A 12,309-nucleotide genomic window follows, 5' to 3' on the forward strand; every position below is an offset into this window, starting at 1 on the left:
CTCCTTAATATTGGTAACGGGAAATTCCGCTGTGTATATATAGATTAGTTTGATTAATAATGAGTAAATAGGGCGTGTCTTACCCTATAACTTTTCACTAAGGCTAAATCTGGGTACTATAGGAGAGCAGATAAGCAAATTATCCTCTATTATACCAGCGGGTATTAAGCCTATGCTCCTAACCCATTTAGGCGGCGGCTAAGAGGGACGGAGGAGGTTAAATAAAGGGATTAAACTTAGTTTATCTTCCTTATTAACCTTTAGTTTGGAATAATTTGGATTTATCTTCTAGAAAAAGGCGGCATTAATATAAGGCTATTGCCCAGGTATATAGTAGGGAGTAGGCAAGTATAAATTATAAGGAGAGTTGATAGAAGAGGACAATATAGTAATAAGGCATAGCCTCGTACAGAAGACGAACCAATAAGGAGGGAAAGGGCTGTAGGCCTAAGGAGCATATAAAGAGGTGCCAAGGGCTAGCTAAAGGCTAGCCTTAGCAGCTCTTAAGAGCCCCCAGGCATATACCTAAGTAAGGGGCAAAAAGCACCTTTACATTACCCCCCCCTTTATTAGGGCTGGCCCCCAGCCTATATACCTAAATAAATTAATTTCTATATATAAAAAGGTAAGCAGTGCCAAAGTCTTGCTTATATAGGGAAATAGGGAATAGGGAGAAAAAACTAGCTAAGCAGCCTTAATAAAAACCTTAACCTATAACCAAAACCTAGTGGGAAAAAAGGTCTATTTTAAAAAGGAAAAGAGTATCTATTAGTAGAGATAGTTAATCGCGTATAATTAATAAGCTGTAGCTCTATTTATACGCCTTTAATTAATATCTTAATTGCCTTCCCCTAGCCGCATAATTAGTTTTTCTTATAAGGAAGTCATAGCCTAATAGGTTATAGTTATTGCCTTCCTTTTAAATTACGCTGTTATTATAGAGTTGTATTAGCAAGTAGATTACATAAGATCTAAAAGCTGCTACTATTACTTAGGTAAGCTATAGCTCTTAAAGTAACTAAGTAGCCTTAATAAAAACCTTAACCTATAACCAAAACCCAGTGGGAAAAAAGGTCTTTTAGGAAGAAAAAGAGTGTCTACTAGTATAAGATTTAATCGCATATAATTAATCTTAAAGCTATAGCTTTTTTTTTAATCTAGCCGTAGCTTTAGATTAAAGCTATAGCTTAAAAATAAGCTATTACTAATTCTTAGGTAAACTATAGCCTTTAAGGTAAGCCACAGCTTATAAGATTGCATATAAATATTCCCCCCCTTCTTACAGTTGGCCCCTAATCGCCATTACCTTATAGTAGAGGGAGATTATAAGGGCTCGTCCTAGAAGGGGTTTGGAGAGATATCTATAAGTTTAAGCTATAGCTTAAAAGACAACCGTATACAGTTAAGTCTTAGCAGCCCTTAGGCTAACAGCCGGAGAGTCTCTAGGTTAGAGCCGTAGCTCTTAAGGTAAGCCGTAGCTTATAAAATCGCATAGGATCTCTAAGCCGAAGCTTAAGGTAAGCCGTAGCTTATAAGATTATTAAGGATCTCTAAGCTAAAGCTCTTAAGCGAGCCGTAGCTCTAAGACAAGCCATAGCTCTAAGAGACAATCGTCTGCGATTAAGTCTTGGCAGCCCTTAAGCTAACAGCTAAAGAGTCTTTAGGTCGGGCCCTAGCCCTAGGCAATCGCGAACAATTAAAGAGCCGTAGCTCTTAAAGTAAGTAGTAGCTTGCGAGACTACCTATAATCTTAGAGATTACCTTTGATTTTAGAGCCGAAGCTCTTTGGCAAGCCGTAGCTCTTAGATAAGCCGTAGCTCTAGAAGACAATTGTTTACAATTAAGTCTTAGTAGCCCTTAGGCTAATAGCTAAAGAGTCTCTAGGTTAGGCCGTAGCCCTTAAGTAATTACAAACAATTTAAGAGTAGAAGCTCTTTGTATCTCTTTAAGGACGTTTAACCTTTTAAGCTCTATTAGTGGGACCTCTATAGTAAGCAAACCGCGGTTGGCCTAAAGAGTAGTACTAATCTTCTTAAAAGGTAATTGCGTCTAATCTAATATCCCTTCTCTAATCCGTATTCCATTAACCGTTATTAGCGGACGCGATCCTAGATATTTACTAATATACCTACTTACTATAGCGAACTAATCGGCCTAGGTAAGAGGGAAAGGATTAAGAATTTCTTTTTCTCTAGATCTATATTCCAATAAACCCTTATATATAAATGCAATCTGCTAGGCGTCTGCTAGTGTACCTACTCTTATAGTGTACGCGGTCGTCCTAGGTAAAAGTAGAGGATTGTAAAAAGTAAAACTGCTTAAGGGTAGCTAGCCCTTGGCTTGCTGCCGGCTACTACCCATAAGGGTATAGGATTGGTTTAAATATAAGGCTATTACCTAGGTATATAGTAGGGAGCAGGCAAGCCGAGCATAAATTACAAGAAGAGTCGATAGAAGAGGACGATATAGTAATAAGGCATAGCCTTATACAGGAGACGAACTAATAAGGAGGGAAAGGGCTACAGGCCCAAAAAGCATATAAGGAGGTGCCAAGGGCTAGCTAAAGGCTAGCCTTGGCAGCTCCTAAGAGCCCCTAGGCGTGTACCCAAGTAAGGGGCAAAAAGTACCCTTATAATTGATTATAATCTAGCTATTAACAGAAAATCCCACTTGCTTTCCTTTATATATAAAGAAGGCCTGCCCCTTATAGTAATAGTAATAGGTCCCTATTAAGCGCATAAACTTCCTCCTATATTTGACTAGGTTAGCTTTAACCTTACTAGCATTTAGATAGTACTAAAGACGGAAGGCTAAAAGGTTACTAATCTACCTTACTTTATAAAACTTTAGGATCTTAAGCTCTATAGACACCTCGCTAAAATCTATACTATTGAAATCTAGATATTGGCACTTAATCTTCTAGTACTTTAAGCTGGACTTAGTTTTCTTTTCCTTGCCAAAATTATACTTAACGTACCATGGACTTCGTGTGCTAGGGCAAGTCATATATACCATAGTATTTGGTCTAAAAAGGGCCTAGAGTAGGTTATACGTAATCTAATAGCTCTGTAAGAGGGATTCTAGATGCTAGGTCGTGGCCTTATATATTATCTTAATATAGTTAATTAGCAATTCTACGTGCTCCTTATATGTATGGTCTATAGGGTCAACGTCATTCCAATATTAGAACAATTTAAGTTTAGGAAGGAAGCTGTATAATAGATTTTATTCAACCTAACATTAGTTTAGTGATTGATTTCGCAGTGGAAGGGATAGTTTATAGAAAGTTTGTCTTCCCTTAGACTAATTATATTAATATCCTCCAATACTGTTTTTAAGACATCTCGTAACTACTCTAATTTAATATTAATATAATATAATATCTCTTTTATATCCCGGTCTGGAGTACACTTGTTAGCAGAGACCATCTATATAGCTATTATACTAGCCTATCCGCCCGTAAATAATAAAGATATAATTATCTAATGTTCCCACTTCTCCCTTTGGCAATTCTATGGTGATATACTAGTGCGCCTTCTTATCCTAACTAAGACTTATTAGCTAACTGGGCTTACATACTATTAAAAATATATACTTTATTAACTGCCTTAAATTCTAGCGTAAGTTGGAGAGGATTTGCGGCATAGGATTTAGCTACCTAGGGTTTAGCAGCCTGGGGAATATTTGTAGTTGCTTAGACTGCCTTAACTATATCCTTAAGCAGCTTGGCTAGAGAAATAGCAGTAATTAGATCCGAATGCGGCAGACCTAGGGTAGCTATAGGTGTTTATAGGCTCTTATAGTTTAGAGGGGTATTGGGAGCCGTATTATATGGCCTTAAGGTCTTAGATTAGACTAATATTATTACTCTATAAAGTAGGATACAAGTAATAAGCTAGAAGGTAGTTAATAGCCATTTCCTAAGGTCTCTACCCATTCTTATATCCAATTGTGCTGTAGACACTTACTGTGGACTACTATATCCATATAAGCTTTCCCATATTGATGGGACACTATAGAGGGAATATTATTGTCAATAGATCTAACTGCACCGCGGATATTCGCTATAGACACCTCTATCCTTATAAGCTTTCCTATATTAATCTAGGAAGATGCCAAGTTATATATATTAATATCGTTCTAATACGCTAGAAAGCTTAATTGAGTTAAATTATAGGGAGTATACTAGCCGTTTTAGATATTCCTATAACCTATATCTAGATTGCTGGTTAATATTGTTTATAAGGCGCGCAAGAAGGATGCTATAGGGTTGCTTATAGTAGCAGTAAAAATAAGGCATTGCTATCTATATCTTAACCATATAAAAGCCTATATTGCTTAGCTCCGGGCAAACAGATTATCCAGTTTATATAATTCGCTCGCTTCTAAACATTAGCTTATAAATCTTTACTATACTCTAATATATTTTCCGTAACCCAGGCAAGATAAAACTGCAATAAGGAGTGGAAAGGTTAGCATTAATTAAGTAAAATAAAGTCGCGTTAGGCTTAGAATAAAATATAGGTTTACTAAGGTCTAAATTAGTTTAGTTAGATATATTAATTAGCCTATAGGCCTTTTAGGCACACCTTATAGCGTAAAAATCAATTAATTAATTAATTAATAAGCCTACCTCGGTGCCCCTCTACCTAGGTAAGATAACCCACCTTAGCTTTCCTATAGACTAGGCAAAATAAGCCTATATTAGCTACCCTATAGATAAGCCTAGATAAGCCTAGATAAGCCTACCTTAGCCCCCCTCTACCTAGGCAAAGGAAGCCCTTAGTATACTTCCGCACCAGTACTAGCAAATTCTATAGCGTTAGATTCTATAATTGCAGATTTCTCTTAGAGCACTAGAACTAAGGCTTCTATTATTACAGCTGCAATCAAAGTATTTACGCGATAGATAGAGTAATAGAAGTGTAAATACGCGCCTTCTGGGCTCAAATAGAAGCTAAGGGCAACCTATAATGCTGACTAAATAACTACAGCATAAATCTTGTTAGACTATAGGGGCTTTATAGCCTAGATAGTATATTCTCTTATAATAAAGGGCAAAGCTTATTTTAACAGACGGCTTTATTAAGACAATACCATTAAAGCCTTTAAAGCATTACCCTTTAAGGACTGCGTAAATACCGCTTAAACACTAGCCCGCCTTAAAGTGTCCCATACTATAAGAAGATATATTTATCGTATATCTAGGCGTCTTAAGGATAAAGGTAAGTCCTATTATTTTACTTTCTTTTCTAACCAACTAGGTAGGTCTTTTAACAGACCCTTATAAGAATGCTTGTCTAAACTCTATACTTACTCCCAATAAGACGCCTATTAAGAACCCTAAAATCTCCCTAGGCAATCTAAACTCTACCACTATAGGAAATACGGCGACTAGTGCTTTATTAAAAGGGGTTGCGGATATTTTTGACGAATATATATATTGTATAATCAGAAGAGTCACAGTTCTAAATAATAGGGTACCAGCTGTAAAGGCTGCTATAATAATGCAATTTCCTAGTTTTGCGCTATACAATTATATTATAATGCTAGAGATCTATAAAAGCGAAGTGGAACATCTTGTAAAAGATTTATTTGGGATAAACTTAATATTAGTAATAGGGATTTAGCACCTTATCCTAAAAAAAGATATTAAGCTAATATCTAATATATCCAATCCTAAGATTATATTAAAAGGTATTAAGAACAAAACTATTATTTACATTCTTGGTGCCAAGATATATAAGGCAATTATAGCAAGTTGGATACGCATAAGGGAATTGAAAAAGGAAAGGAATTCTGCAATAGAATGTATGTCTATAATATTCATATATAAATCTAGCGAAGGGGCTTATATAAATATATATCTGTTACTTAAAGAAGGTCTTTAAATTAGGGATAAGCTATATAGCTAAAATAAAATCCATATTCGCCACTATATATAATACTATTACTCCTCAATCACTTTTCCCTTAGAAAAAAAGTACAGCTCTATTCTATAAGGCACTTTTCCTTCCTTATTATACGTTTTGTAGGTATCTGTTATCTCTTTATTTCTATTACTATCTTTCTCTATAATACTAAGCTTGTATTACTTCTAGTATACATTCTGGTCTCTCCTATAGACTTACTATAGAGTATTTAGGGTTTCTAGAAAATCTTTCTTCAAAATAAAAGGGCTAGGTTAAAAAGGCTAGCGTATATTAGACGAGTTATAACCCTTAATAAAGTGACTTACTATTAAGACGTCCTCTTACCTTGCTAAAAGACAGTTATAGTGCGGATCAATCGCCTAAAGTGTAGCTGGCGCTTATATGGAATGCCAAGAGATTTAAACAAACATACTAATAACGCGAGAATAAAGGCTATTGGTAGACTCCTAGAGACAGCCTCTTACGTTAAACGCTTATAAATTCTAGTAGGTCAGACTAGAGATCGTTTACGCTTTATAGTGCTTTATAGTTAACTACGTAAGGGAAATCTCTTTTAGATGCCAGTAGCGAAGGATAGGATAACTTAGCGAAGTTAATCTTACTAAATCCTTATTAGAATGATAACCTTAAAATAGAGTTTTAGCCGAATTACTCTAATAAGGAAACAGGTATTGTTACAAATGGCTACTAATACAGCGTATATTAGAAGAAGTCGTGTATATCTAAAAGACGGCGTTTAGCGAAATTTTGAACCTGTTAGTTTGGGACCGCATAAAAAGAATTAGCTTATGCAGACTGAGAGTTGACACAGTGGCTAATAATATATTTACTTTAACCGCGGGAGTCTCCTAATATACGAACTCTGGGGGTAACGATAGCAATACTAAAGTAATAATCTATTTACAATAACTAAGGATGAGTTGGCGCTTTAATAACCCCAAGACTGCGATTTTAGAGCGACGAAGGAGGAAGAAGCGCAATGGAGTAGGTAGTATATAGGTGTATTATAGAGTTTACTAAGCGCAAAAGCGTTAATGCCTAATAAGAATCGTCGAAAGATTCTTAGCCCTCCCCTAGGGCGGGGCTTCGCCTTTTAAACCCTAGATCTATCTTTATATAACAAACATTGGCCCTAATATTGTCCCCCTAATCCATTTCTCTAAAAGTAAATAATAGCACCTTTGAAAAAATTTAGGAATTATATGCCTTGTAGCACGTCCCTATCTATAAGGCGTTTGGTTATAAGAACAAGTCCTTATAAGCGATACAGCATTAGCTAATAGACGTATTGGTAGCATTCTAGCTATAAGACGTTATATATATACTAAAGTGCGCGCCTGCCGCTATGACGCACATTATCCGCTAACGCATTAGTACTAGTTCTTCTATATAAATAAGCTTAGCGCAAATAATCCTACCCCTTCTTATTTCTACCTACGGTAGCCTTTTGCCCTAGAGAAATTATCGCGCCTTCTACACTTAGCTATGTGGCTAGTAAGGCAATATCCCTAGAATTTCTTATGCTACCCATAAGCACCACTCTATAAATATATAGTGTAAGCTTTGCAGTGTGGGAATTGAACGAGCAACTTAATTGTAAATCTATGGAAATCAAGTGGTATAAATACATGAAAGTAGACCCCNAACTCCGAAGCCNATGANTCATTTNNANCNTATCNGAGACATACNAGGGTAGTGCTGACGCAGGTGAAACAGGGTAATATGCAAGGTCCGGTAGTCGGTTACATATAGAGTTGGTAAACCTGTATAGCAATTTTAGTCAACTAGTTCTCCTAAGCAGAAAAGAATAAAATAAAATCTTAAGCTTCTTAGTCCCTTTAAAGCATCTACTTATTATTTATTAAAGGCATCCATTCTTTTAATCTATTATATAGAGCTAACCTCTTCTAGGTTTTATATGTCCTACCACCCTATAATAAATTTGCGCGACTAGTTTAACGATTTCCATCGCTTCATTACTTAGAAGGTGCGCGCTTTCTAAGTTCCTTATATATCTTAAAAGCCCTAAGACTGGCGTAGTCAAAATAACTAATAAATGTGAAAATTTATAACTATAGAAAGGAACCTAATACTGGCCTTCCGCCTTCTAACGTAGTTCCTATATTAGCCGGGGCAGCTCTCTTCTACCGTCTAGATCTCAGACTTAGACTACTTAGGTATACTCTTACTTTGTAGCCCAAGAGAGTACCGAATTTCCGCTCTATTATACGTTGTGACAATATAGATACTTATTTAGGATATTATAGAAGTGGCAATTTGTTTAAACAAAAGCATTAATATCCCTCTCCAAGTTAAAGTACTCTACTATAGAGAGTAATATTTTGTTTGCTAATTTACAAAGCGACATTTTTATATAGCTGAGAAGCGCGAGTGTTGGGCTTCTCTAAAGCGGAGGTACTGGCTCGGTATATTTAGCGTAGCAACTTTGGTCGCAATTATTAGATTGCCATAATAGTTCTAGGGAAGTAGGATATGTTAGAATATTTTATCTGCTTAATATTGGATTAGTTTAGTTATAGTATTTAGATTCCAAGATCTCTAAGCTAAACGGATAAACTACAGCACTTAAAGAAATATTCTTCTGCTATAAATAATAAACCTATATAATTAAACCATAATCTAATAGTTAGATGGGTATAGCATTAAAGATCTTATAGCTTATAGAATATTAGGCCTAGTAGTCCTTAATTAATTAACACGCATAGTAATTAAATCTGCTTATAGTAAAGAGGGTTAACCGTTAATTGACCTAGAGAGGAGAATTCGCTATTTTTAGGTATGTGTATTACATATAACTTATAATTATAGCAAGGCGTTCCTAAGATAAGTCCATCCTTTTATAGCAAATACTATGTTAGAGCTATAGTTGCTATAGAAAGAATATAATTAGTAATAGTTAGTTTAGATTTTTAGCAGTAGCTTATAGCTCTTATATAAGCAACTAGCGCAGTATATTACAACTAAGCAGTACTAATTAATAGAACTTAAAGCCTAATCTAATTATCTCGCAGTCTAGTTTAGAGTAGTATATAATTAGCTTAGAACCTATTGCAGTTTTATAGTAAAGCCTATAAGCCATTGCTGTATAGGATTTTACTATTTATAGCGCGCAGCGCGATGCAGCTAAGGCTTTATGGAGCAGGTATCTATCTGCCAGTAATTATAACTTAGATGCCAGTATATATATTACTTTAAACTATAAAGGCCGCCTACTATTAAAAGCGAGCTACTGCTTATAAGTAAATATTAGTTATATGTTTTACTACTAATATAAGTATAACTAATTACCTCTAAAGCGGAGAACTAATCCCTATAAAGGTATTTCTAAGCAAATTTGTGCATTAAGGAAGCTTATACCTATAAAATTAGGTTAATTTCTCTAATTCTATATTTAGACTTCTATTCTGGTAGAACTGACGTTTGTAAATTAGTATTATTAAGTATATTTATAAGCTTAGGGCGAAAAGGCATATATAGTCTCTATAATTATGCTAATAACGAGCACAACTTTTACAAGTGTACTGTGCCTAGCTATAGGGAAGAATGGAAAATCTATTAATCTAGAGGTTATAACGGCGTAAGCGGTTAGACATACGTTATATATAAAAAGTATAAAGATCACCTATATAATATAGGTATTAATACGTCAGACTTTTATTATTTAGTATAACGGTGCCGGCAAGCTTGTAGATCTAGCTTAAGATATAAAGGTTAATATATACAGGTTAGCCACCCTTCCCTACTAGCATAACAATATTTTATATAAGAGAGTCTGCTTTCTTACCTATTTTGCTATATAGCAGGGAGGGTGGCCGGCCCGCATATAGAAAACGTTTTGATAAGTTTATATGTCTATAGGCCCTTTTAACATTAACTTAGTAAGCTTAGACTATAGAATTAATTAGCGGATATATATATATATCCATAAGCAGATATCGCTAACCTTTTTTATTAAAAAGTTAATTCTATAGTCTAAGGGACTTTTGTAAGGTTTCTTAGGCGATCCGACTTGTTTTATATATAGAGCAGTTACCTTTTTTAACAAAATTAATCTACCCCCCCACAACGGTTATTATCTTAGAAATACCATTAAATTAATCCGTAAAAGCAGCTCTATAATTAATAAGTATATCTACTTTATACGCCTGTACGATATCTAGTAGAAAGCGCCGCCGAATAGGCGATTCGCCTACTTAGGGTCTATATAAAGCTCCGCACAAAGCTCCGTATATAGAGGCTCCGCATAAAGCTCTATATATAGAGGATCTGCATGAAGCTCTATATAAAGCTCTATATAAAGCTCTATACAAAGCTCTATAATAGAGGCTCTATATAAGGCTCTGTATAAAGCTCTGCATAAAACTCTATATATAGAGGCTCTGCACGAAGCTCTATATAAAGCTCTATATACGGAAGCTCTATACGAAGCTCGCACGAAGCTCTATATATAGAGGCTCTGCATAAAGCTTGTATGAAACTCTGCGTATAAAGGCTCTATATAAGGCTCTGTATAAGGCTCTATATAAAGCTCTAGATAAAGCTCTATACGAAGCTCTATATAAAGCTCTATATATAGAGGCTCTATATGAGGCTTTGCACAAAGCTCTGCACAAAACTCTATATATAGAGGCTCTGTACGAAGCTCTATATAAAGCTCTACGTATAAAGGCTCTGTATAAAGCTTATATAAAGCTCTGCGTATAGAGGCTCTACACGAGGCTCTACATAAGGCTCTGTATAAGGCTCTATATAAAGCTTTATATAAAGCTCTATACAAAGCTTTGCATAAAGCTCCGTATAAAGCTCTGCGTATAGAGGTTCTGCACAAAGCTCTATATATAGAGGCTTTATATAACAGCTCTATATACGACAGTTCTGCGTACGACGGCTCTACTACGGAGGCTCTATATAAAATCTTTATATAGAGCCTCCATACGCAGAGCTTCGTGTAGGGCTTTATGCAGAGCTTTATATAGAGCTTCGTATAGAGCTTTGTGTAGAGCCTCCATACTAGAGTTTTATGTAGAGCTTTGTGCAGAGCCTTATGCAGAGCCTCCGTATATAGAGCTTTATGTAGAGCTTTTATATATAGAGCCTCTATACAGCCTACCTAAATAATAACTTCCTAAGGTTCTTTAGGGTAGCTATTATAGATTTATATAGGTTTTATATATATTAGCTAGCATTTAATAAAGTTATATATGGTTATAGAATTGCTAATAACGCGTTTTTTTTAATAAAAATAATATATTCTAAAAGCCTAGGATCTATTATATAATCGATAAACTTTGGGAAATAATATAAAATATTAGTGTTAAGTTATTTCAATATCTGCAACCTCCGTAACGCGGATATTTGTAGATTTACTAAAAACCTTTATAAAACGCGCTTAGACGTAATACTGGTGGTGTAATATAAACGTAGTTAGTTAGCTTACGGACCAATTAAAAATCTATACTAATAGAATTATATCTAAGCTTACTAAGGTAACTTCTAACAATTTATTAAAATGGAAAGCGGGTTTAATATTACTCCATCTACGCCTTTTTAACCCTTATAGCACTAAATAATCTAAAGCGCAGTTGCGATAACATAGACGGAATGTATATAACGGGTAAGCCGCTCTATATATTAATCGCGATAGAGCTAACAAGATATTACTTTACTTAAGGCCGATATGGATAATACTATTCGAGCAAATACCGGAAAATCACAGCTTACGCTAGAAAGGAGCTATCGTCTTTAGTCCTCTTACGCTAAAAAAGCAGAACTTAAAAGCGAACTTCCTTATTCTTACTTTTAGCTCCTAAATATTCTTAGTAAAGTTCCCGCACTCCTAGGCTGTTGGCTTAGCAGGGACGAAAACCCCACTTAACTTAAACTCGATTATAATAGAGTCCAGTTATATATTAATAGGAGATCGACTTAGCGTATATTAGATGGCGTCTGCTATCTTAAGTTAAAGGACCTATACTATTAATTCCTCTTTAGTATTTAACAGGCAACTACGTTTAACTTTATAGACAACACCTACTTTACTAAGTGGCCTAATAACTTATATAGACAAGAAAGTAGAGGCGGAGGCAACTACCTAGCAATTCTAACATTTGCCTACGCATACATCTTATTAGCGAAATAGGTAGAGATGTAGTTGCCTTTAGATTAGGGTAGGCGAAATCTAATCTTATCGCGATATAGATTGACGATTTATTATCAATACGATATCTCGTATCGTATTAAAGTATTGTAATATTCCTTAGTATTCCCCATCAAATTTTCTTCTATTGAATTTATTACTTTTCTACTACAATATCGTACGAAACATAGCTTTAGAAGCAGATTTATCTCTTTTTAA

At 35.1% G+C, this 12,309-nt stretch overlaps 1 protein-coding gene across 1 annotated transcript; it reads left to right on the top strand.

Moving 5' to 3' along the window:
* Positions 1–5,399: 5,399 nt before the first annotated feature.
* K441DRAFT_571163 (uncharacterized protein) lies at positions 5,400–5,891 on the top strand (the record flags this gene model as incomplete). The annotated part of the gene is given in 2 exon segments (XM_067643965.1): positions 5,400–5,615; positions 5,631–5,891. Coding segments are annotated over 2 exon segments (477 nt in total), but the record flags the coding sequence as incomplete, so codon positions are not given.
* Between the last annotated feature and the right edge of the window lie 6,418 nt (positions 5,892–12,309).

Source organism: Cenococcum geophilum, assembly GCF_001692895.1.
Source record: "Cenococcum geophilum 1.58 unplaced genomic scaffold K441scaffold_33, whole genome shotgun sequence".
Taxonomy (NCBI): Eukaryota; Fungi; Ascomycota; class Dothideomycetes; order Gloniales; family Gloniaceae; genus Cenococcum; species Cenococcum geophilum.